At 47.5% G+C, this 25,237-nt stretch overlaps 2 protein-coding genes across 7 annotated transcripts in view; one reads left to right on the top strand and one right to left on the bottom strand.

Moving 5' to 3' along the window:
• The window catches only part of MACO1 (macoilin 1), a 68,439-nt gene extending 67,626 nt beyond the window's left edge, over nt 1–813 (bottom strand). The window contains exon 1 of one of the 2 annotated variants that reach the window (XM_074380296.1): nt 485–813. In XM_074380296.1, the coding sequence (XP_074236397.1) occupies nt 485–564 (80 nt within the window). In that variant the 5' untranslated portion in view covers nt 565–813. The remainder of the gene's footprint in view (nt 1–484) is intronic. The other variant, XM_039474304.2, reaches the window with a different exon arrangement.
• A 10,726-nt stretch (nt 814–11,539) lies between these two features.
• The window catches only part of LOC101030345 (RH-like protein), a 66,188-nt gene continuing 52,490 nt past the window's right edge, over nt 11,540–25,237 (top strand). For 3 of the 5 annotated variants that reach the window (XR_012512345.1, XM_010345427.3, XM_010345424.2), the window contains exons 1-2: nt 11,541–11,776; nt 23,617–23,803. Coding sequence is in view for 3 of the 5 variants with exons in the window: in XM_010345427.3 (XP_010343729.1) it covers nt 11,629–11,776; nt 23,617–23,803 (335 nt within the window). In the remaining 2 variants the exon portion in view is untranslated. Of the gene's footprint in view, nt 11,777–12,329; nt 12,405–23,616; nt 23,804–25,237 lie in introns of those variants that run through there. The other 2 variants (XM_010345428.3, XR_012512346.1) reach the window with 2 other exon arrangements.

The raw sequence follows: 25,237 nt of genomic DNA, 5'->3' as shown, positions 1-25,237 counted from the left end.
CAACTTTGTCAGCCTCCCCCACCCCACCCCCCCACACCACGCTGTGGTCCACGCGCCTCCCGACTCAGGCCGGCGGACTCCCAGGCCACTGGGGACTCGGGGGCCAGCGGCGGCCACTCAGGGGTCCCGGGAGCGGCCCTCCCGGCCCAGAGGCACGGCCGGGAGGCTGGGAACGCCGGGCGGGTTGGGGGGCTCTCCACCCCCTCCCCCCGGCGGGCTCGGCGCTTCCAACCGCGGCGCGGCGGCCCCCTCCGCCAGCGCCCGCCGCGCCCTCCCCGCCCGACCGGGCCGGCCCTCGTCACGCCCCGCGCCCCCGGGGCGGACCCCCGGCGGGCCGGCCGGCGTCTCGCGGGCCAGGGCCCCTCAGGAGAGCCCCCGGCGCGGGCGTGCGGCCTAGCCGGGGTTACATAACGGAGCCGGGCCCCTCTGAGCCGGCGGGGGACGGCGGGGCCCGCGCCCGCGAAGTGGGGGCGCCGCCGCTCACCTGCCGTAGATGCCCTCGGTGATCCGGTTCCGCTTTAGGGGGCGGCGGAGCTTACTGCAGTCGGCGTTCCGCCGCTTCATCCTCCCGCTGGGGGGCCGCGTGCCCGCGCCGCCGCCGCCGCCGTCTCTCACCTCAGCCGCAGCCGCCGCCGACCCGCCCCGCGTCAGGCCTGGACTCTACCCCTGGGGCCGGTCACACAGACATGGAGCCAGGACCCGGGGGGAGGGGGTGGCACAGGGAGGGGGGGCTTGGAGCCTCCTCCGCCTTCGGAAACAAAGAAATGACAATTCCGGGGCCCGCCCGCCCAGCACCAGCCAGCCGCCTGCCCCGCCTCCTCAGCTCCGACGGACGGCCTGTGGAGCCAATCGAAGCCACGGGTAAACCGCTGCCGGCCAATCCCAGGGCTCGCTGAGGCAAAACGGACTCTAGAACCCGCCTCTTTGAAGGACAGGAGAATGCACCAATCATTATGGTGTCTGAGTCCGCGGCTGAGCCTATCAGAAAAGATTAAATAGAGGCTTATAAATAGGCCCTATAAATATAACATCCTATATTACGCCTTGTTGTGAAGGTATGCTTTATTATTATTGGGTTGCGTTTCATTGTATTGTAATCCCTACTAGAGCATACCGTCCAGCATGGAATTGTAGGCTCTCGTCTAGCAATGTATGAAATCCGGAGGCCCGGGTTTGCGGCGTGTGCAGTATCTGCGCTGACGTGCGCTTCAGCCAGTCGCGTCATTATGTAAGGGAGTATCCCAGGAACAGCGCCGGGGACCCTTCCGCGGATACTGGAGCGCTCGGCTACGCCGGCCGCGTCAGCGCGCACCGGGGGTATGAATGACAAAGCAAACCCCACACGCACACAGACACACACCCTGCCAGCTTCCCGCGACGTGGTGACAGCGCGCCGGCCAATCGGAGGCGGCGGCCCCGCCCCGGGTTACGTCACGGGGGCGGGGAGTCTTGGGTGCGCGCGACGTCGCGCAGGGCTGCCGGGGGCGTGTGCGGCAGCGCAGCTCTGGCTCCACGTCCTCAGGTTGGGCAGCGCCGTGGGCCCCACGGGCGCTAAGTCTTCAGGACTCGCGAGGACGCTGCCGCGAAGCATCGGCCTCCCGGCCGGGCCCGAAACCTGCGCGGCGAGTCCGGGCTCCTCCTAGGAGGGGACGTGGGGGCCGGCGACCCTTCACGCTTCACACTCATTGAGCGCCAGGCACTGTGCTGGGTAATTTGTATTTGCTCATTTAGTCCTCGTAACTCCCCTGCCACGTACGTACGGCAAAATAACAATTAGAAAAGGCAGCACAGTTTTTAAGAGAAGTAAAAAGAATGTTTATCATTAGAGAAAACTGGGGAAAATGTAGGAAAAGTAGCTGAAAAGGAAAAAAACACCCATGGGTCTCATCACATTAACACAAATACTGTTGGCATTTTATTGTATTTGCTTGTTTTCCAGTTTTCTCCTATGAATGATAATGTTACCATTGCTATTAAACAGAATAGTGGTCATACTGTTCTTTATTTAACATAAACATTTTTACGTGTTTTAATGCAGCTTTTATAAATATTTTTGCAGAATGTCCTATCCAGTAGCTTTACCAGTGTAACCCTTCAACAACAGTGGGGCAATTAGTCTTCCAGTGCATTTTTTAATCTTCCCAGGAAGTAGATGCCATTTTGTTTTGTCCTGGGACACATAGAATTCTCTCTGCCCTGTGATCAGCCTTCACTTAATCAACCCCTACCCGAAGAAGAAACTTTAGTTTACACCAAATGCATTGTCCTCAGTCATGACTCTGTGTTTTTGTCTTCTGCTCACAAACCTTCAAAGATCTCCCAATGCCGGGAAGAGAAAACCCATTGTGTTTAGAACAGCATCCAGAGCTGGTCGCAATGGGGACCTACCCTCCGTTTCCAGTCTACGCCAAGCAAGCAGACCTTATTTCCTCACTATCCTTAAAGCCACTGCAAACGATCTTTCCTCCTTCCTGCATCTGCTCCAACACACAGCATCTCTGTCACTGCTGTTTCTGGTGTGTAGTTTCTTAGGCAAGGCTTATCCATCCATTTAGCTTCTTGGGGATCAAATCTATAGCCTGCAGAGGCTGGGTGCGGTGGCTCACACCTGTAATCCCAGGACTTTGGGAGGCCGAGGCGGGCAGATCATGTGCTCAGGAGTTCGAGAGCAGCCTGACCAACACGGTAAAACCCTGTCTCTACTAAGGATACAAAAATTAGCCAGGTATGGTGGTGCACACCTGTAATCGAAGCTACTCAGGAGGCTGAGGCAGGAGAATCACTTGAACCCAGGAGGTGGAAGCTGCAATCAGCCAAGATCACGCCACTGCACTCCAGCCTGGGGAACACAGCAAGACTCCATCTCAAAAATAAAAATAAAGAAAAATCTATACCCTGCAGAGATACAGTTCAGAAAAATGGCCAGAGTACTTGCTTTTTAAGACCAGGGCTGAAATTCTAGGTTGGCCACTTACAAGCTTGGACAAGTTACTGAATCTCATGGAGTCTGTGTCCACTCACGTTTGTTTTAAGGCTTGGAGGACAATGAGCTTTCAGAGCCAGGGAAACAGTAGGTAACAGAAAGTAACTGCTGTTAGCAGTATACTTGTTTTTCATGCCTTAACTCTATTCCAGCATCTTGATCAAGTGGCACTGGATGGCCAAGAAAACAAACCCTGTGAGCTCAAATGTTTCACCAAGGCCTGCCCATCATTGAGAAAGGATATGAACAGAATGTTCTGTGTGGAGCAGCAGAAAAAGGCTTCAGTTGCCAAGGCAGATTGGTTCATGGAGGAAGATACAGGTGGGAACCAAATCAAAATGGAAGCTTAAAGGCTTTGGGGAGGACAGGATCGGGTACATGTTAAAGTCCTGGCTCCAGACTCCACGAGAACCCCAGCTGAATATCCCTCATTCCCAGGGCTGCAGTGTTCCAGATTACCTGGGCCAGAGACTAAGTGGGATGGGTAGATGAGCCATCCAAAGAAAAGATGAGAGGCACTGGGGACACATGTCAGCTTTCTAAGGCTCACTGTCTAGCCTACTATTCAATAGGTTCCTGACAAGGCCATCTCATGCTGTGGCAAAAGTGTGGAGTGGCTGGGAGCAAGGGAGGGTGTGGTTGAGAGTTTCCTTTGAGCTCTAGGACTATATGGGAGCAGAGAAAGGGCAGAGAAAATCTCAGGGTGATGGCCTGAGAAGCAATCTGAGGTCTGGAGGTCTAGGTTCCAATTCCAGTTCACATGGCAACTCACCAGTGTCCTTGGTTGAGTTGCCAGCCCACCCTGTGCTAAGATCTCCTCTGGAGGTGGTGCTTCTAGTCCTACGTTTAGAAGCGGATCACGCTAGCTCCATTTCACACATGAGAAAACTGAGACTCAGAGGAAACAAGGTCACATAATTGGTATGGTAGAGCAATCTAGCTCAAAGCACAAGCTGAGCAAGATCTGAGCTGAGCCTTGAGGCCACAGGCATGTGCTGTGGTGCCTACATATGGCTATTAATGGGTAGAGTTGGGATGAGATGATGGGAATGGCCTTCTTGCCCAGACCCAAGGACAGGCCAGAGCAGGACTGCCTGTCTCCATACTCTTCCTATTTCACTCCTCCAGACCCGACTCTTTTTTCCACAACCCATTCTAGCACAAGCCCTTTTGCCTCCAGCCAAGTGCCAGTCTTTTTCCTCTGAGACTTGAAATGGCTCTTTGGGACTCTAAGGGCACAGAATTGGGCTGACCGGAGGCAGACCTCCTGCCAGAAGGCCCCAGCTCTCCACACCTTCAGCAGTCAGGAAGCAGAGGAGATCAGCAGTGGGCATTTTACAGATGAGTAAAACAAGGAAGGGAAGTAATTTGGCCTCATTCAAAAGACCAAGGCCTACATAGGAATTTAGGCCCATCCCTCCTTCTAGGACTTTCTGATGAAGGTATTTGGATTTGGGCTTCAGCTGAGCCCAGAACAGCTCTAGAGGCCAGATCATTACACCCTGTTTCACATATAAGGAAATGATATTCCCACCTCTGTCAGCCCGTTCAATCCCTGTAAGCCCACAGGCTAACCCTACTGTCTAGAGCTTTGTTCCTGCCCTGCAGGAATCACAGAAAAGTGCAAGCATTGGGATGGCCACCTCTTAGACATGTACCTGTATCCACTAGAGAACTAGGTTTTGTTTTTGTTTTTGTTTCTGTTTTGAGATGGAGTCTTACTCTGTCACCCAGACGAGTGCCGTGGTACATTTTTGGCTCACTGCAACCTCCACCTCCTGGGTTCAAGTGTTTCTCCTGCCTCAGCCTCCCAAGTAGCTGGGACTACAGGCATCCACCAACACGCCTGGATAATTTTTGTTTTTGTGTGTTTGTGTGTGTGATGGAATTTCACTCTTGTTATCCAGGCTGAAGTGCAATGGCGCGATCTCGGCTCACCGCAACCTCCGCCTCCTGGGTTCAAGCAGTTCTCCTGCCTCAGCTTCCCGAGTAGCTGGGACTACAGGCATCCACCACCATGCCTGGATAATTTTTGTATTTTTAGTAGAGATGGGGTTTCACCATGTTGGCCAGTCTGGTCTCAAACTCCTGACCTCAGGTGATCCACCTACCTCGGCCTCCCAAAGTGCTGGGGTTACAGGTGTGACCCACCGCACCTGGCCAGAACCGTGTTAATGGAGGGTGTTCACTGTAGTGTTTAGAACAGGGATGATTTGGAAGAGGGCTGACCAAACACATTATCACATATCCTTCATGGAAGTCAGTGTGACGTGGAGGATGATTATACATGGCACTTACTATTGCAGCCACCACTCCAAGTACCAGATACATTTTGTTTTAATCCTCACAACAATCCTGAGAGAGAGATTATTACTGGCACCATATTGCAGATGAGCACACTGTGGCAAAGTTAAGTCACCTGCCTAAGGTCACATAGTGACAGAGTTGGGAATTCAAATCCAGGCAGTCTGCTTCCGGAGCCTGGGCTTTTTAGCCACCATGTTAAATGTGGTAGAAAGATTTTCCTGGCTTGAAAACTGCTTATGATACACAGTTCATGGAAATAGCAAGTTACCAAACAGTATGTGCTACATAATCCCATTTTTGTAGGGAGAAAAACAAGACCTAAATCGACAGGAATAGAAAAGCATCCGAAAGGATATACACATAAAACGTAGCGCTGGTTTCTGGAGAGACTGAAATGGGCATTTTATGTTAACTTTATGCATCTGCATTTTCAAAGGTTTCTACAGTAAACTTGCCAAGCTTGTGTGGTAATAATAATTGCTAACATTTATGGAGTGCCATCTACACATCTGACACTTTATGCACTGCCTCCTTGAACCTTCACAACAGTCCAGTGAGACTGACACTCTGATTTTCTGCCTTTCCAGATGAGGAAACAGGCACGGAGACACTAACCGTTTCACCCAACGTCATACAGCTCATTGCAAAGCCAGAATTTGAACCAAGTTGCCTGACTCCAAAGCTCATGTGTGTTAAATCAATGAATGACTGACTTAGCCACACTTTAGCCAAACGTGCCCTGAGCAAGGTCACACCCTTGGCATGGACACATTTCCAGGGAGGGACCAGAGGACCTCCTACTTTATTGGTCACTGACCATGACTGAGCTTGACTCAGGTAGGAGGGTGTGGCAGGTGTTCTCAAAGAGTCCGGTTTTTACAGAAAAGTCATGATTACATGTGAAAGCTGTGGGCGCTCTGACTTGATTCCCCACACCTGCAGGAAGCCTGGCTGCTCAGACCGGGATGCCATGGTCACAGCACCATTTGCTTACCTTCATGGCCGTAACTCAGGCTGCGAGGCCTGCTGACACATTTTCACATTTGTAATAACCCTGTGAGGAGAGCAGAGCACATCATCTTATTTGACTCATAAGGAAATTGAGACTGGGCGATTTAGTAACTTGGGAGGCAGAATTGCAGAGTAATTAGCAACACAAGCGATGGTGTCACATGGATCTGGGTTAGGTCCTAGCTGTGTGACTTTGGGTACTCATGCCACCTCTCTGAGCAGTTTCCTCTTCTGTAAATGTAATGATGCCTACACTCACAGGCTTCTGATGAAATATGCGAAATGATTGGTTCTGTGCTTGGCATTCCAGAAATGGTAGCTGTTATTCTGCCAACAAATACTTATTGAGCACCTACTGTGGACTGAGTCCCTGTTGTTGAGCATACAACAGCAACCGCAGCAGTCAAAAGTCCCTGTCTACATGTTGCTCAGATTCTCATAGAGGAAGACAGACAATAAACAAATACATGGCTGGGCACAGTGGCTCACGCCTGTACTGCCAGTACTTTGGGAGGCCAAGGTGGATGAATCACCTGAGGTTAGGAGTTTGAGACCAGCCTGGACAACATGGCAAAACTCTATCACTACCAAAAATACAAAAATTAGCTGGCGTGATGGTGTAGTTCCAGCTACTCAGGAGGCTGAGGAAGGAGAATCGCTTGAACCTAAAAGGCAGAAGTTGCAGTGAGCCAAGATTGTGCCACTACACTCCAGCCTGGGTGACTGAGTGCGACTTCATCTCAAAACAAAACAAAACAAAACACAAATACACAAGTAAAAATATATATTGTGTCAGATGCTAGTACGCGCTGTGAAGAAAGACTAAAAGGGAAACACAAGGAACCCTTGCCAAGGGGAGCAGACAGGGGAGCCGATGCTGTCCTTTGAAATAGGGCAGTCAGAGGCCAGGTGCGGTGGCTCATATCTGTAACCCCAGCACTTTGGGAGGTTGAGGCAGGCAAATCACTTGAGGTCAGGAGTTCAAGACCAGCCTGGCCAACATGGTGAAACCCTGTGTCTACTAAAAATACAAAAATTAGCCGGGTGTGGTGGTGGCACGCACCTGTAACGCCGCTACTCAGGAGTCTGAGGCAGGAGAATCGCTTGAACCTGGGAGGCAGTGGTTGCAGTGAGCCAAGATTCTGCCATTGTGTTCCAGCCTGGGCAACAAGAGTGAAAGTTTGTCTCAAAAAAAAAAAAAAAAAAAAAAAAAGGACAGTCAGGGAAAACTTCCCTGAGAAGGGGACAGTGGAGTACAGATCCAGGAAAGTGAGGTCCCCACCTCACTTCCGGTACAGATGTTCCTTGACTTATGATTGGGTTATGTCCTGATAAAGCCATGGTAAGTAGGAAATATTGTAAATCCAAAATGTATTGAATACACCTAAACTACAGAACGTCATAACTTAGCCTCACCTACCTTAAACATGCTTAGAACACTTACATTAGGCTACAGTTGGGCAAAATCATCTAACACAAAGCCTGTTTTACAATAATGTGTTGAATATCTTATGTAATATGTTGAGTACTGTACAGAAAGTAAAGAACAGAGTGGTGGTGTGGGTACCCAAAGTGCGGTTTCTACTGTATGTGTGTTGCTATCACGCCATTGTAAAGTTGAAAACCGTTAAGTCAAACCATCATCAGTCGGAGGCCATCTGTTTCTGGTAGGAGGAGTGTTTAAGAGAGAGAACAGCAGGTGCATAAAGGGCTTTTTTCCCAACATTTTCTTATGAAAAATTTCAAACATTTACCCAAAAAAAGTTGAAAGATCTGTATGGTGAAAAGCCATATATCTCACAGCTAGATTCAACAATTAACATTTTACTGTATTTGGTTTTTGACTTAACTATCCTAAATCCCTTGTGCTTTCTGTACCAGGTGACCTGCCTTGAAGATTTAGAGACAGAATATCAGGAACTGTAGTCAGAAAATGAGACCTTTTAAAAGAGTCAGAGGGGAAGAGCAAAAACTCTGTTTTTGACAAATCTGTTGGGAGTGGCCAACCTCAGTGATACCTCCCTTTTTTTTGTTTTGAAATGGAGTCTCGCTCTGTCGGCACAATCTCAGCTCGCTGCAACTTCCACCTTCTGGGTTCAAGCGATTCTCTTGCCTCCCAAGTAGCTGGGATTACAGGTGTCTGCTACCACGCTCAGCTAATTTTTTTTGTATTTTAGTAGTTATGGGTTTCACCGTGTTGCCCAGGCTGATGTCGAACTCCTGACCTTGTGAACCGCCTGCCTCGGCCTCCCAACTTGCTGGGATTACAGGCGTGAGCCACTGCACCCGGCCAATATCTCCCTTTCTTAATGAAAGCCTTTCTGTTCCGTGAGGAGTGGGTTGGTCCTCTTGTCAAGCAGTCAGTCCCTGCTGCTTCCTGACTGGGGCAGGATCAGGACGCACAGGGGTTTGGAGTGCTTTGGAACCAGCTACCACTCATGCTGTTTGCCAGCTGGTAAACACGCCCATCAGGCACGGGGGTTGGCATTGCCTGGACGTCTTTAGTGTTCATCTTGCTGACATCTGGTGCCTTTGGGCAGGAGGCTGCAGTTGGCTGCCTGGTTTTCAGATCTTGTACTGGGCCCAGGCTACCGTGGGTCACGTCCATTTGTCCCACTGCACAGGAGAGTTCCTTCTCAGGAAACCCAGTTTATAAGAAGTACTGACTGCCAGAGAGAGTCTGGAAATCAGAACCAGGAGGCAACTGTGAGAGGAATGGAGACTTCTGACCTCTGGGGATTGGGGCGCCCTCCCTCCCTTATTTACTGCTGGGGTAGCAGAGGACTTAGAACCCCATGTTCCTAGACTTTTAGAATTGGAAGAAGGCTTAGAAGTAATCTAGGCACAGGGGTCCCAACCCCGGGGCTGTGGCCTGTTAGGAACCAGGGCCACACAGCATGAGGGGTAGGCGAGCGAGCACTGCTGCCTGAGCTCTGCCTCCTGTCAGATCCGCAGCAGCATTAGATTCTCAGAGGGACACAAACACTATTGGGAACGGCTCATGAGAAGGATCTAGGTTGGGTGCCCCTTAGCAGAATCTAACTAATGCCTGATGATCTGAAGTGGAACAATTTAATTCCCAAATCATCCCTCCAACCCCACCCCAGTCTGTGAAAAAATTGTCTTCCACAAAACTGGTCCCTGGTGCCAAAGAGGACAGGGACCCCTGATCTAGGGCTACAGTTAAGTGGTCAAACACCCAGGTCCTGAAGTCAGGCTGCCTGGGTTGAAATCCCAGCTCCACTACTTACTAGCCCTGTGACCTTGAGCAAGTCATTTAGTTTTTCTGTGCCTCAGTTTACTCATCTGTAGTATAAGACTAATAGTACCCATCTTAGTGTCATAAACTAAATTCATATATGTAAGGTGCTTAGAATAGTGCCTAGCAATAAGTACTTAATAAAAGTTAGCTCTGAAAATGTGTAAAGCAAAAGTAATCAATGTTTTAGTGGTTTGCAACCAACTTTTTTCTATGCATGTGCTAACATATTATTATTTTATAAAAGTGGGAGCATATTGCACATACTGTTACATAACTTGCTTTTTCACTAAACAGTATGTTCTCTGTGTCAGTTTTGATAAAAGTATTTTCCTGTTGCTTTTCCTGCATATGTTCAGAACCATCATATTGGCAGCAAGTTTCATGTCCTGTAGTTTTCTTAATCAATCCCCTGCTAGTGGACATTTAGGTTAGTCTGTTTTTTCCTTCTGTAAATAAAGCTGCACTGAGCAAGAAGTTACTAATGCCAAATGACTCAATGACCTTGGGTGTGACCTCTCTAGGTCTTGGTTTCTTCATCTAAAAACAAAATGAGCCGGACGCGGTGGCTCAAGCCTGTAATCCCAGCACTTTGGGAGGCTGAGGCGGGTGGATCACGAGGTCGAGAGATCGAGACCATCCTGGTCAACATGGTGAAACCCCGTCTCTACTAAAAAGTGCAAAAAATTAGCTGGGCGTGGTGGCGCGTGCCTATAATCCCAGCTACTCAGGAGGCTGAGGCAGGAGAATTGCCTGAGCCCAGGAGGCGGAGGTTGCGGTGAGCCGAGATCGCGCCATTGCACTCCAGCCTGGGTAACAAGGGCGAAACTCCGTCTAAAAAAAAAAAAGACAGGATTCTACTAGGTAATTAAAATCTCCTCTGATCCACATATGAATCGTTTTCAAGACACTCTGACAAATGACTATCAGCTTCTGCTTGCATTCCTCTAGTGACAGGGTGGTGGACAACTGTAATGGTCAATAAAGTATCCACTTTCCACTTTCCACCTCCCTGCAGCTCCTAGCCTGGCTTTATTCTCGGGCTCCACACATTCGGTTTACACTCAGTGGCCAGTGGCTGGGGTCATTGCAGAGGGTAAGGAAATGCCAGTTCCTTCCTTCTTTCATCCCTTTCTCCCTCCCTCCGTCCCTCCCTCTTTTCCTTCTTTCCTTGACACTTTACCATGTGCCAGACTTTCTGCTAGGATGGGATGGGAACCACAGGGGAAGTTAAGCCCCCTAAAGCTCATGCTAGGGGACCAGACTGTCCACCACTGTGGGATGGGGATGCTGAGGCTGGTGGCTTCCTCAAATGCACTGTAGTGCCCCAGGCAGAGCCCTGGGCTGCCCTGTGAGGAGGCAACCAGAGGTAGGAGCAACTTCACCCCAAGGCTGGATCAGGATCCCCTTCAGGTTTTTACTAGAGCCAAACCCACGCCTCCTGTCTCTTCTGCCAGCTACCCTTAAAATGGTAGAAACACATACATTTAAATACAAATTTAAATGTAAGTAATTTCATGTGTAACTATGAGGAATCAATTCTATGTGGGTCCTATATGTATCCTCCCCAGGGCTCGGCCCCATTCTTTGCTTTCATTCATTCATTCATTCTCATTCAATACATTGTTATTAAGAGCTCACTGGGTGCCCTGAAAGCCTCTTCTGAGTGTTAGTTTCCTTATTCATAAAATAGGAGTATTGATCCATTTCTTGCTTTTCTTACAAGGATATGGCGAAGATGACTGAAGTACAGAGTAAAGAAGGATTGTTTGGGTGTCGAAGGAGTAGAATGCCCTCTTTTAAATTGAGCACAGCAGGAACCTATAGCAGGAACGCAGCAACTACTTGTTGAATGAATGACTTAATGTTGGAAAACATACGTTTCCTCCCCTCCCCATCATGGTCCCTCTGCTTCCGTGTTAACTCCATAGACAGGCCAGCACAGCCAGCCTTGCAGCCTGAGATAAGGCCTTTGGCGGGTGTCTCCCCTATCACTCCCTCAAGTAGCTGTTGGGGAGAGGGGTGATGCCTGGTGCCGGTGGAACCTCTGCACGGAGACGGATGCAGGATGGGCTCTAAGTACCCGCCATCTGTCCGGGGCTGCCTGCCCCTCTGGGCCCTAACACTGGAAGCAGCTCTCATTCTTGTCTTCTTTTTTTTCACCTACTACGACACTTCCTTAGAGGATCAAAAGGTGCTCATGGAGTTCTATCAAGGTGAGGGTTCATTGGAAAAGTAGTCACACAGGTAAATAGCAGGGGCAGGAGTGGGGGAGGCTGTGGTTCTCCAGGGGTGCAGATTGTCCTTTCTACAAAATCCCCAGAGAAAAGGATTCCACCATCTTCCATAGATTGCGCCAAAACTCACCCAACAATGTAAGCTTTTCTTTAAAAAAGCAGCCTGGGCATTCTCTCTTCCATGAAGCCTGCCTTGATTTTTCAGCGCACAGTGAGAGGCGTCCTCTTTGGTATTCCTCAAATTCCCTCTGCCAAATGGTCTTCATAATTCTCTGCTTCTCTGCTTCCCCTTCTCTCGTCTTAATGGCAAGGAACTTTTTTTTTTAATTCAAAAAAATGTTTTATTTTTATAGATTTAGAGGATTCAAGTGCAGATATCTTATGCAAGCAGTTTCATGTTGTTGCTGGGCTTTGGTTTTTGCTTCCTTTTCATGACTTCTCACTCACTTATTATTTCTTTTTGAGACAGGGTTTCACTCTGTCGCCCAGGCTGAAGTGCAGTGGCATGATCATCGTTCACTGCACCGTTGACCTCCTGGGCTCAAGCAGTCTTCCCATCTCAGCCTCCCAAGTAGCTAGGACCTCAAGATCGCACCACAATGCCTGGGTAATTTTTTATATTTTGTAGCGATGGGGGTCTCCTTGTGTTTCCCACAGTGGTCTCAAACTCCTGGATACAAGCAAGCAGTCCTCCAGCCCCAGCCTCTTAAAGTGCTGGAATTACAGTGAACCACCCCCGCCCCAGCTCTCTTGCTCATTTCTATACTACTTTTCTTTTGGAAGCTTCAGCCTGTTGCTACCCCACCCCCACCCCCACCCCCACTGACCCCAGCTTTCTTCTCACTTAGGGGCTGGGAAGTTTGCATGCTGTCTGTAAATCCAAAACCAGAAGGTATGGCTGAAGGGGAGGGTAGGATGATGATTATTTCATATTCAGCTAAAAATATTCCCAGACTGTGATGAGACAATTGTAAATAAGACAGATGTCCACAGTGGTATGACTTTGCTTTTTTTAAATATATTAAAATGAGTTTTAGGCATCTCAGTGGGCTGATACATTGTTGATAATGGACAGGGCCTCCTCGAAGAAGGTCCCTGAGACAAAGTTGAAGCTTGAGCCTGGTTGAGTGCTTGCTTGTCCCTAGGTGATGTTAACGACTAGTTAGCTGGAAGCAAAGAGAAGTCATCCTGAGGCCCATGGCAGTGACAAGGAGGACTTAGGGAGGGAAGCCTCTATACCATTTGAAGGACTAGCCCAGAGGAGCCTGCAGTGACAGGCAACAAGAGTTAGCACAATTTCAATTCATTTCAATTGACTTTAATTCATTTCAATCCAATATAATTCAATGCATTCACTAATTCAGCCATGTATTACATCCAATGTGGGATCCAGACACATGATGATTAGAGCTGATATTTATGAGCACTTGCTATGTACCTGGCACTATTCTAAATGCTTTACTTGAACCCTCACAATAACCCAGTGATGTGGGTGTTATTATGATCTTCATTTTTCGTATGAGGAAACTAGGCATATGGACATTGAGTAATTTGCCCAAGGTCACTCGGCTAGCAATAGTATGGCGGATTTAAATTTAGCCATTCTGGATTTAGTTTCCATATGCATCATGGCCCCATTTTACGGTGGGTTTGAGTCATTTGTCATATAACCCATTAGGTGTAGTAGCCACTATTCCAGTCCTGTAGATTGACTTTAGGATCCACGTTCTTTATCCCTGCACCGTGCTGCTAACATAAGTACAAAATGTCCTTAGAAACTCACTTTATAAGGAAGCTCAGAGGAGGTCCATTGCCCAGTCAGGGAAGGCTTCTGAAGGGAGGTGACTGCCTAGCCACATCTTGAAGGCTCTGTAGGAGTTACCTGTGGGTTAAAGGAGGGTCAACCCAGTGAGGGCATAGCAGGTGCCATTGCGTGTGCACACACCAGAGCAGACTGGGCCTGGGCTTAACATTGCATCGCCCCTGGAGCCTAAAAAGGGAAGCAAGGGGCCGGGCAAGGTGGCTCACGCCTGTAATCCCAGCACTTTGGGAGGCTGAGGCAGGAGAATGGCTTGAACCCATAAGATAAAAGTTGCAGAGTTGAGATTGTACTATTACACTCCAGCCTGGGTGACGGAGAGAGACTGTCTCAAACAACAACAACAACAACAAAAGAAGGAAGCAGGGGCTGGGCATGGTGGCTTATGCCTGTAATCCCAGCACTTTGGGAGGCTGAGGCGGTCGGATCACCTAAGGTCAGGTATTCGAGAGCAGACTGGCCAACACAGTGAAACCCCATCTCTACTAAAAATACAAAAGTTAGCCGGATGTGGTGGCACGTGCCTGTAGTCCCAGCTGCCTGGGAAGCTGAGGCAGGAGAATTGCTTGAACTGAGGAGGCAGAAGTTGCTGAGCTGACATCGGGCCACTGCACTCCAGCCTAGGTGACAGAGTGGGACTCTGTCTCAAAAAAATAATAGTAATAAATAAAAATAAATAAAGAGGGAAGCCGCAGGCGGTAGACTCACTGGGCTGCATAAGGAGTTTGGCCTTCACTCTGAGGACTGAATAGTAAGCAGGAGTACGACAAGTTTGGGTTTGGGTCATGGAGAAAGCCTTGCCAGGGCTGGTGTTAGGGACAGGGTAAGGGACATGGCTTGAGACATGAGACCAGCATAGAGGTGGCAGTGTAGTATTGACCCAAGGGTTTCAACCTCCTCATGGTGTACACACCATTTTTTGAGCATGTATCACAATTATATGTTACACTTAAGTATTACTACATTAATATATTTTGTATCTTATACATATAAATTAGGAAAATTGAAAGAGGTCAAAATAAAATCTATAATATTTTCAAATTACTAGTCATAATGGTGTCAGTCTCCAGGCAGGGTTCATTGTTACAGTTGACAATTGTGGATGAAAATTCACTCCTGAGTCTTCTTGATAATATGAAATTGTCTTGGTTGATTTGTCTTGGTCAGATCTGATTAGATTGACTTTTTTTAACCTCAAATATGACTGACAGCTTGTACGAGGAGAAGTTTCGCTCTGCTTTTTTCTTTTTGTTCACTAGGCTGCCATTATTGTTTTGCTTCCAATCTGTGTTTTTTCTGCACTAGTTGTTTAAGCCATTACTTCATTTTGTGAAGATGAGTTGAGTTAAACTTAGGTAACGTAATCTGTCAGTCCACTTAATTGAATTCAGTCCTTGTAAAGTACAATAAATTATTCAAACCTGCCAATTCTAAAAAGACATTTTTGAGACAATCAGGAAATCTGAATATAGCTTGAATATCATATGATATACAATAATTAATGTTAATTTCGTTAGGTGTGATAAAAGTATGATGGGTTTTTTTTTGAAAATCCCCATCTGTTAGGCACATTGAAATGGCATGATATCTAGGGTTTGCTTTATGCCAGAAAAAAAGAAAAAATAAAGAAAGATTATGAAAACAAGATTAGTCTCATACGACAATCAACAAAGTTTGGAGTTGGGCACATAGGGTCATTGCGCTATTCTCTCTGTTTTCATATATGCTTAAAATGTTCTGTAATAGTTAAACAAACAAACAAAAACAACCCTGGCTGAGCATGGCAGCTCATGCCTGTAATTCCAGAACTTTGGGAGGCCAAGTGGGGAGGATTGCTTAAGCCCAGGAGTTCAAGACCAGTCTGGGAAATATAGGGAGACCCCCATTTCTACAAAAACAAAACAAAACCCACTTTAAAATTAGCCAGATGTGGCTGGGTGCGGTGGTGGCTCACACCTGTAATCCCAGCACTTTGGGAGGCTGAGGTGGGCAAATCACTTGAGGTCAGGAGATGAGACCATCCTGGCTAACACAGTGAAACCCCATCTGTACAAAAAATACAAAAAAATTAGCCAGGTATGGTGGCACGCGCTTGTAGTCCCAGCTACTCAGGAGACTAAAGCATGAGAATCACTTGAACCTGGGAGGCGGAGGTTGCTGTGAGCTGAGATTTTGCCACTGCACTCCAGCCTGGGCAACAGAGCAAGACTCCATCTAAAAAAAAAAAAAAAATTAACCAGGTGTGGTATCACATGCCTGTTGTCCCAGCTACTCATTAGGCTGAAGTAGGATTGCTTGAGCCTGGGAACTTGAAGCTGCAGTAAGACAAGATTGTATCACTGCACTCCAGCCTGGGTGACAGCAAAACGCTGTCTCAAAAAAAATAAAAATATTTGAGGTGAAGCAAGGATGTAATAAAAAAAATTTAAATAAAAATAAAAATAAAATCCTGCCATTAGTTGCAACAAGATGAATAAGGAGAAATGCATATCAAATCCTTCCCATTGGACCAATATTCCCTCAGGGCATTTTCCAAAGCTAGGAGACTCCAGGTTATCTGACATCCTAAGCAACTGAGGGGCGGCTTCTGCGTGAATCTGAATATTAAATACTTGCAGAGCTGAAAACTTCACAAAGCACCTTTAGAGGTAGAAAAGCCTAGATCCATGTTTCTCAAAGTGTGGTCCCCAGACCTGCTGCCTCAGCATACCCTGGAAACTTGGTAGAAATGCAGATTCTCAGACACAGCTGAGAACTATTGATCAGAAGCTCTGGGCGACCAGCCCAGCACTCTGTGTTTTCATAAGCCCTCTGAGTGATTTCTGCTGTGCATGAAAGTTCGAGAATTCCTGGAGTTAGACTGATTTAAATCTTGCCTCTGTGTCTTAGAGACCTTGGGCAGATTACTGAACCTCTTTCTGTTTCTGTTTCAAACTCTTATCAGAGGATGATAGTATTTATTTCATTAAGTTGTAGAAAAGGTTAAATGAATTAATGCACATAAAGACTGGTAAAGAGTAGCTTTTATTATCAAAAGAGCTTTAATTTCTTATTTTTGAAATAACAATAAATAAAACTAGAATTGTTTGTTTACTTCCAGCTACGCTAGTGATTGTATTGAGTATTTTCTGGGGTGTGTGTTCTTTGCTCTAATGACTGCTGGTCTGGATGACCTGTGATGAGACCAGATGGACAGGGGCAGTGGGGGAGAAGCTAGGAGTCACATTCAGGATAGAGTCTGTGAAAAAGTTTTAACTTTAAATGGATTTTAAAAGGTCCTCTTTTTCTTTCTATAAATCAACATTTTCTGCATCTTGTCTTTGTTTTGTGAAGTGTTAACCAACAAATTGAATACAGCCTGTGCTTGGCAAATGAAAATTAAATGCTTTTTCCTGGAAAAAAAAAAATCAGCTGTATTTGGTGAAAAGGGTGGGGAGTTAAGGCTGGCTGCAGATGTATGATTTGGCATAGAGAGGCACCAGTTCCTGAGATGAGAGACACAAGGGAGGGACAGGTTGTGAGGTTAAATGAACATTCTGGGCTTGGGGTTAAGGGACTTGGGAGATGCTTACAGGAAGCAGGGAGTGTCAATTACCTATTGCTACATAACAGCCACCCCAAACGTAATGGCTTAAAATAGCAACCCTTTAATTTGCTTATGATCATGATTCTGTGGTGCAACAACTGGGCTGTGTTCAGCTGGGCAGTTCTTCTGTTGGTTTCACCCAGGGTCATTCATGCATCTATAATTTGGAGGTTCGACTGGGATGGGATGGCCTCAGATGACCTCATTCACTTGTTTGGTAGCTGGTGATTCACTGGGGGCCATAACTGTAACAATCTTCTACCATCCAGAGCTTCCCCAAGGCTACCACACTGGGAGACTACCCTGGGTCCTGCACTTCGGATAGCACCCAGTCCCCCATCCCCACCTCATACTCCTCAGAGGCAGAGAGAGGGGCTCCTAGAAGACAGAGGGATTTTCCCAGTGACATGTAAACACTCCAAACCCTGGCACCTTCCGTCTGCCCCTTTCAGAAATCTCCGTTTTTCTTCCCAGGCTGCTGCAGGGGTGAGTTGGGTGGAGTAGAGGCTGTTGGGGAGGTGGTGGTGGCAGCCTAAGGCCACAGAGGTCTTCCCAGGCAACAGTGGGAGCAGGGTGTGGAGGTCAAGCCTAGAGCCTCGGGGAATGAAGCTGGGTCTGTCTTCAGAGCTATTGGTGCTGAAGTTTCTGCAGTTCAGGGAGAGGGGCAAGAGTGGGAGGGGTGCAGATCCAGAATCAGAGAGGCAGCTGACTGGAGGAGGCAGCTGCCCACGGGGATGGACGCAGAAAGCCGAAGTGCCGTTATCCAAACAAACTCTTTGCAAGTGGTCTCTTTGCAACGGGCCCGGAGAAAGATCAGTCTTGCATAAAGTCACACACACAATCAGCAGCTGGCATGGGGTAAGAGCTACTAGCACTCACTACATACCCAATGCCGGGCAAAGTGACCTGCATGAGCCAGCAAGCTCAATGCTCATGGCAATCCTCTAAGCAGGTGGCATGGTTTCACCCCAATTTTACAGCTCAGGAAGCTGGGACACAGAGGAAGAGCCAGGCTCTGAACACCGACAGCCTGATTCAGAGATCTATTCTGTTCACCATCGCTGTCACACTGTGTATGCTGTATAGAGAGGCAGGATGGCATAATGGTTAAACTCAGGTAGGCAGGGTTCAAATCCTCCTGCTACCACTTACTAGCTCAGTGACTTGGACTAGTTATAGCACCCCTCTGTGCCTCCCTTTCCCCATCTCTTAATGGGGATACCTCCTGTATGAGGCTGTTGTGGGCTAAGTCTGTAAGGTACATAGGACAGTGCCTGGAACATGGGGTACTGTCTGTGTACCTGCTGTTACAATGATGTTAAGTATTGCCTTACCTCTCGCTGCTGAACTACTCGATCAGACTTTCTTTCTCCGAGTTATGAGACTTTCATAAACTTTTCCTGAAGGCTTTCCGTCGAATGTACAGTTACCCTCTGGGCCTGGCCATGGGCGCCCAGGTAGCACATCCACTTCTTATCACCCCTGAGCACCTTAGAGCCCATTAGCTTATCAAGCCAGCAGCTGATGAGAGTGCAGCGCAGACTGTGAGGGGTGGAGGCTGACACCAATGAGGATGCTCCCAGCTGGGACCCAGCCCTGAAGCAGGAGCCCAGATAATGAGGTAGAAGAGGAGTGGAAATGGGCCTGGAGCCCAGGAGAGGCGGAAGGATGACAGGCCAAGGGGAGGAGAAGCCTGAAATCAGATGTTATTTCCTGATCAGTTTGGGGTGCGTGAGCTCTGTCAAACAGCTCATGGAAACTGCTGCCCTAATTTCATCTTGTTGGCTGAGGCACAATTCCTCTCTCAGGGACAGTGTGGGGCTGCAGGAAGGAAGGCCCTGAGCACCTATACCTGGAATCAGGGAATCAGGGGCGGCAGCTGTGTCTGATAAAGCCCCTACTCAGGATCCTCTGACCTCCTCTTTTTTTTTTTTTTTGAGACAAAGTCTCACTCTGTCACCCAAGCTGGAATACAGTAGTGCGATCTTGGCTCACTGCAACCTTCGCCTCCTGGGTTCAAGCGATTCACCTGCCTCTACTTCCTGAGTAGCTGGGATTATAGGCATGTGCCACCACGGCCGGCTAATTTTTGTATTTTTAGTAGAGATGGGGTTTCAACATGTTGGCCGGGCTGGCCTCAAACTTCAGACTTTAGGTGATCTGCCCACCTCAGCCTCCCAAAGTGCTGGGATTGCAGACATGAGCCATAGCACCTGGCCTTTTTTTTTTTTTTTTTTTTTTTTTTTGGAAACAGAGTTTCCCTCTGCCGCCCATGCTGCTGGAGTGTAGTGATGCAATCGTGACTCGCTACAGCCTTAACCTCCTAGGCACAAGCGAGCCTCCTTCCTCAGCCTCCTGAGTAGCTGGGACTACAGGCACTCACCAACATGCCTAACTAATTTTGTGTTTTTTAGAGAGACAAGGTCTTGCTATGTTGTCCAGGCTGGTCTTGAACTCCTCGGCTAAAGCAATCCTCCTTCATTGGCCTCCCAAAGTGCTGGGATTACAGGTGTGAGCCACCACACCCGGTCTGACTTCCTCATATTTAGGCCCCACTTCTGCCCTTATCCTGACAACTCTCCTCTCCCCATCTGCCACAAACTTCTTTAGGATATTCCAGAGCTGTAAGGACTTCGAGAGTATCAAGTTCAACTCCTATGTGTTACAGACAGGGAAACTGAAGCCTAAAGAGGGTCAGAGACTTGCCTAAGATCGCTTATGAGGTGAGGGGGAAAAGAGCTAGAGTCATCCTAGCTTGTGCAAGGACATAGTTCCAGACATTCAGGGCTGGGCTCTGCAGCTGGCATGCTTCATGGTCTGGTAGTTCGCTGCTGAACTACCAGGTTAGACTTCTTTCTCCAAGTCTTAGGGCTTTTGTAAACTTTTCCTGAAGGCCTTCCTTAGAATGTACAATTCCCCTCTGGGCCCAGTCATGGGTGCCTCTCATAGGCTGTCTCTGGTCCCCTTCTGTAAAATAAGAGGAAAATGGAAGAGTTGCCCTACCCATGGAATCTTCAGTGAGCCTGGACCCTGTGCATTATAGCATTGCTGCAAAACAGCAGATGCATTTTAACAATCATATTTAATGAAAGGTTGAATTTGCATATCTCAAGTGGGGCGTGCAGTCTCCAACTGAACACAAGCCTCACTGCTCCCAAATGTGCACAGCACCTTCATACTCATATTTCCTGCTTGGCTCCTGAAGGAATTTGAGTGGTCCCCAAGAGGAACCCCTGTATAAAATGTCCCCTGGCCACACACCCCCATTACTAAGGACTCAAGCGGGAGACAGAAACATTCCCTGCATCTCCCTCCCCACTGTCAGAAGAGGTGCAAAGAGTTGACTCCTCCCTAATGCCCACTTCTCACCTACACCCCAAATCCCCAGGTCCCATGGAAGTCCTTGGGGGCCTCCAATATCCTGGTGGTATCAGGTTGATTTGGAAATATCAGTGTCCACCCATGTCCTCTCTGCCAAGCCCCAAGTGTATGTATTTTTCAGTGGAAGTGAATTTAAGTGTACTTTATAAATCAAAGGGTTTTTCTGAGACTTTGGAAAGTTCCGGTAATGAGAGCTTCTCATTGTTATCAAAGCCAGGGCTGAAGACCAGTGGCAGATGAGTTCCTACTGCTGGGATTGTCATGGTGATGTTTATGAATAGCCACTGTTTATTGAGTGTTCTCCATCTGCCAGGCACTGTACTAAGCACTTGAACAAAACTTACTTCCTTCAGAGTTCCCAGCACCCTGTGAGGTGGGTCTTGTTTAGCTGATAAGGAAAGTAAGCTACTTACAAGAACAGAGGACTATGAAGTTGAAACACATAAATTGATATTTTTCTATGTCCAAAACAGTCAGCTGGTGGTAATTTAGTGAGGTTTAATCTAATAGGAAATGATAGAGCTGGGATCAAACAGAGCTATGTGAACTCAAAGCCCGTGGTTCCGCTTCCAACTTTTTTTAAAAAAAATTGTCTATGCTGGGGACAGTGGCTCACACCTATAATCCCAGCACTTTGGGAAGCCAAAGCGGGCAGATCACCTGAGGTCAGGAGTTCAAGATCAGCCTGGCCAACATGGTGAAACCCCTTCTCTACTAAAAATACAAAAATTAGCCAGGTATGGTGGTGGGTTCCTGTAATCCTAGCTATTTGGGAGGCTGAGGCAGGAGAATTGCTTGGACCCCTGAGGCGGAGATTGCAGTGAGCCAAGATCACACCACTGCACTCCAGCCTGGGTGACAGAGAGACTCTGTCTCCCAAAAAAAAAAAAAAAAAAAATTGTCTACATGCTGGTTGGAGAAAATTTAAACACTAAAACTAAAAAAGTAAAACATCTCTCAAACTTAGAGACAATATTCATGGGGGTAAAAATGCTTCAAGATCGGCTGGGCTCGGTGGCTCACGCCTATAATCCCAGCACTTCGGGAGGCCGAGGCCGGTGGATCACGAGGTCAAGAGATTGAGACCATCCTGGTCAACATGGTGAAACCCCATCTCTATTAAAAATACAAAAATTAGCTGGGCATTGTAGTGCACACCTGTAGTGCCAGCTACTCGGGAGGCTGAGGCAGGAGAATTGCTTGAACCCAGGAGGTGGAGGTTGCGGTGAGCCAGGATCACGTGGTTGCACTCCAGCCTGGGTAACAAGAGTGAAACTCTGTCTCAAAAAAAAAAAAAAAAAAAAAAAAAGCTTCAAGATCTCTTTCCAGTCGTTTATTCATGTGCAAAAACAGTTGGTGATTATTGATGAAATAGCCTTTACAAGTTGGAGCAATTATGTGCATTACATATACCATTTGATTCTGGCAGCCTAATGAAGGAGGGATGAGCATTTTCCTAATTTAACAGATGAGAACAAGAAGAGGGAGGGCAGAGGTTGTGGTAGTTCAAGGCACAGGCTCCAGCAGACTATCTAGGTTTAAATCTTGGCTCTAGGCCGGGTGTGCTGGCTCGCGCCCGTAATCCTAGCACTTTGAGAAGCAGAGGCGGGCAGATCACATGAGGGCAGGAGTTCGAGACCAGCCTGGCCAATGTGATGAAACCCCTTCTCTACTAAAAATACAAAAATTAGCTGGGTATGGTGGCGGGCAGTTGTAATCCCAGCTACTTGGGAGGCTGAGGCAGGAGAATCACTTGAACCCAGGAGGTGGAGGTTGCAGTGAGCCGAGATAGTGCCACTGCACTCCAGACTGGGTGACAAGATTGAAACGCCATCTAAAAAAAAAAAAAAATCCACACACAAACAAACACTTGGCTCTACCCACTGGGGCAAGTTACTAACTCCTCTGTGCCTTGGTTTTCATATCTGTAAAATGGTGACAATAACAGCGCCCACGTCGAAGTGTGGTTGTGAGAACGGAACAAGATAGTCTGTGTAAAGTGATTAAAATAGCGTAGGCACATGGTAAACACTTAAGAAATGTCGGCTGTTGTAAAGCTCAGAGATGTTAAGTAACTAGATCAAGACCACACTGTTAGAGAGTGCCAGAGTCCTGATTTGAACACATTTGTTTCATTCTGGAGCCCAAGCTGCTAAGCCTTTTTCAAAACTAGAATTAAACCAAAGTGCTCACCATCTTCACTTTGCTGGGCCCCTTGCTGCCCTCAGGTGCATCTCTTCCATTCACCTGCCTCTGCTCAGGGTCTGAGACTGGGAAAGGTGAGGGCAACCCAGGTGGCCCTGATGTTTTCTGCCAGCCAGCCTACCAGGTCCCTTGCTGCAGGCGGCAAAGGGAAGGAAGTTTGCTGTGAAGATTATGTGGTTTCACCAACAAGAGCACTGGGCCTCCCTCTGCCCTCTCTTTTCTGTGTGTCCTGGGTCAAGTCACTCGGCTTCTGTGGCCTTATTTTCTCATGTGCACAGCCAGGGAGTTGGCCCTGATCTGCAGTAACAACAGCAATGACCTTTACTGCATGTCCATGTACATCAAGCACGTGTGCTTTACGCTTGTTCTTATTATTAGGCTTAATGATACAATAATTGCCACATTTGCTGGGCACCCATTATGGGCCAGGCCCTGCCCTAAGTGCTTAATTAGCTTTAGCTCCTCTAATCCTTACCTCAATTCCACATGGTATGTATGTGTTCTCCCCATTATTCAGATAAGAACATTGAGGCTCAAAGAGGCCAAATAACTTGACCAAGCACTCGTAAATCATCTCAACTGTCCCTTCCAGCTGCCTTTTTTTTTTCTTTTTTTTTTTTAAAGATGGGGTTTCACCATGATGGCCAGGCTGGACTTGAACTCCTGACCTCAGGTCATCCACCCACCTCAGCCTCCCAAATTGCTAGGATTATAGGCGTGAGCCACTGCACTCGGCCCCAGCTGCCATTTTTTAAGACTCTAATTTCATACCACCCTAAATCTTGTCTGCTTCCCCATCTTCCTTCTCGCCATCTCCCCACTGAGCAGTCTGCCAAGATCTGACCGTGATGGCGGCCCTTGGCTTGGGCTTCCTCACCTCATCTTTGCGAAGACACAGCTGGAGCAGCGTGGCCTTCAACCTCTTCATACTGGCCCTTGGTGTGCAGTGGGCAATCCTGCTGGATGGCTTCCTGAGCCAGTTCCCTCCTGGAAAGTTGGTCATCAAACTGTCCAGGTATGGGGTTGGTGGCTGGATCACTTCTGGGTCATAGAGGGAATGGAGCCCGAAAGGACAGGTTACAGAAGATCTGGGATATTCCCCCCTCTCTGTCTAGCACCAATGCCATGCAATATTTAGGACATCCTTATGCCAAAACATTATTCATTGTTTATCTAAAATTCAAATTGAACTGAGCATCCTGCATTTTACTGGACAGCCCTACTCTGTGTGTCACAAGGAGTCCAGGTCTGCATTCTTCCCTGCATCCTTTCTTTTCTGTTACTGCCAATTACGACTTTGTAAAGTTACTTAATCAATATAAGTTTATGGAAAAAATAAGGAAGAAACACATTAGACAAAGAGAAATTGATATGCCACACATAGTCTCTTGAAAAGAAAGGACTCGGGACTCCATGTTTGGGTCTCCTTCCACTAACACTCTCTTCATGGAAACTGTTTTTCTCTCTCCTGGATGTCCCCTCTGGAGTCCCCTTCCACACTCTCTCTTGGGAGCCTGTCTTCCCCTCCTAAACTCCGTCTCTCTCTATTCCCTTCCATTCAGTGTGGAAGCTGCTTTCCCTTCCTGGATTCCACCTTTCTGGATTCTCTCACTCAGTGTGAGAGTTAGCTCTTTCTTTCCCCTTCTCCTGTTTCTCTCTCTCTAAATAAATCACTTTCTACAAACAGAAAAAGAAAAGAAAAGAAAGGACTCTCAGTCCTTTAATGCTGCTAGACAAGAAATAGCCATGCCTTTACTTTCATTAAATTACCTGTGCTTTGTTTAGATGCATTATGTGAAACGCTAAGAACCATCAAAACTAATGTATGGTGCTAGAAGTCAGAATAGTGGTTACCTGCAGGAGGTGGATATTGATCAGGAAAGAAACAAAATCACCTCATGGGGTGGAGAAAATGTTCTCTATGTTCACCTAGGTGATGATTACACATCAATCTATATACGTTTTTAAAAGGCATTAGCACTTAATAGGAGGAACTAGGCTAAATTTTTTTCTTAAGCATTGTTTTGTTTTGTCCATCTCCGAATCTCTGTGCTGTCGAGATGATGGTAAATGTCATCCTAGGCATCTTGGGGACCTCTCAAGACCTCTCAAGGCCATTCCAGCCTCCCCCTCTAAGACCCTGCTAAACCTCTTGGCACTGCTGTTAAACATGTCTCTATGAGCCAGGAACTGTGCTGAGCACTCCACAAATATTATTTTGTTTTAACTCTTCCAGGTAGGGATCCAATCTGGTACACAAGTAAGGAGGTGAAAGCTCAGAGAGGGCAAGGCACTTGCTTAGGGCCACACAGCTAAATGGTGGATATGGCTCCAACTTTTAACTATAACCCTTCCCACATACCCCGGAGTGGTCAGAACATGAAACACAGTCTAGCCACCTCCTGATTGGCCCTGGGTGAAAAACTCTATATATTTTTCTTTTTTAAAA

The sequence above is a fragment of the Saimiri boliviensis genome, chromosome 11 (genome assembly GCF_048565385.1).
Source record: "Saimiri boliviensis isolate mSaiBol1 chromosome 11, mSaiBol1.pri, whole genome shotgun sequence".
NCBI lineage: Eukaryota > Metazoa > Chordata > Mammalia > Primates > Cebidae > Saimiri > Saimiri boliviensis.
The sequence above is the reverse complement of the archived record's forward strand: the minus strand, read 5'-3'. Positions and strand labels throughout refer to the sequence as shown.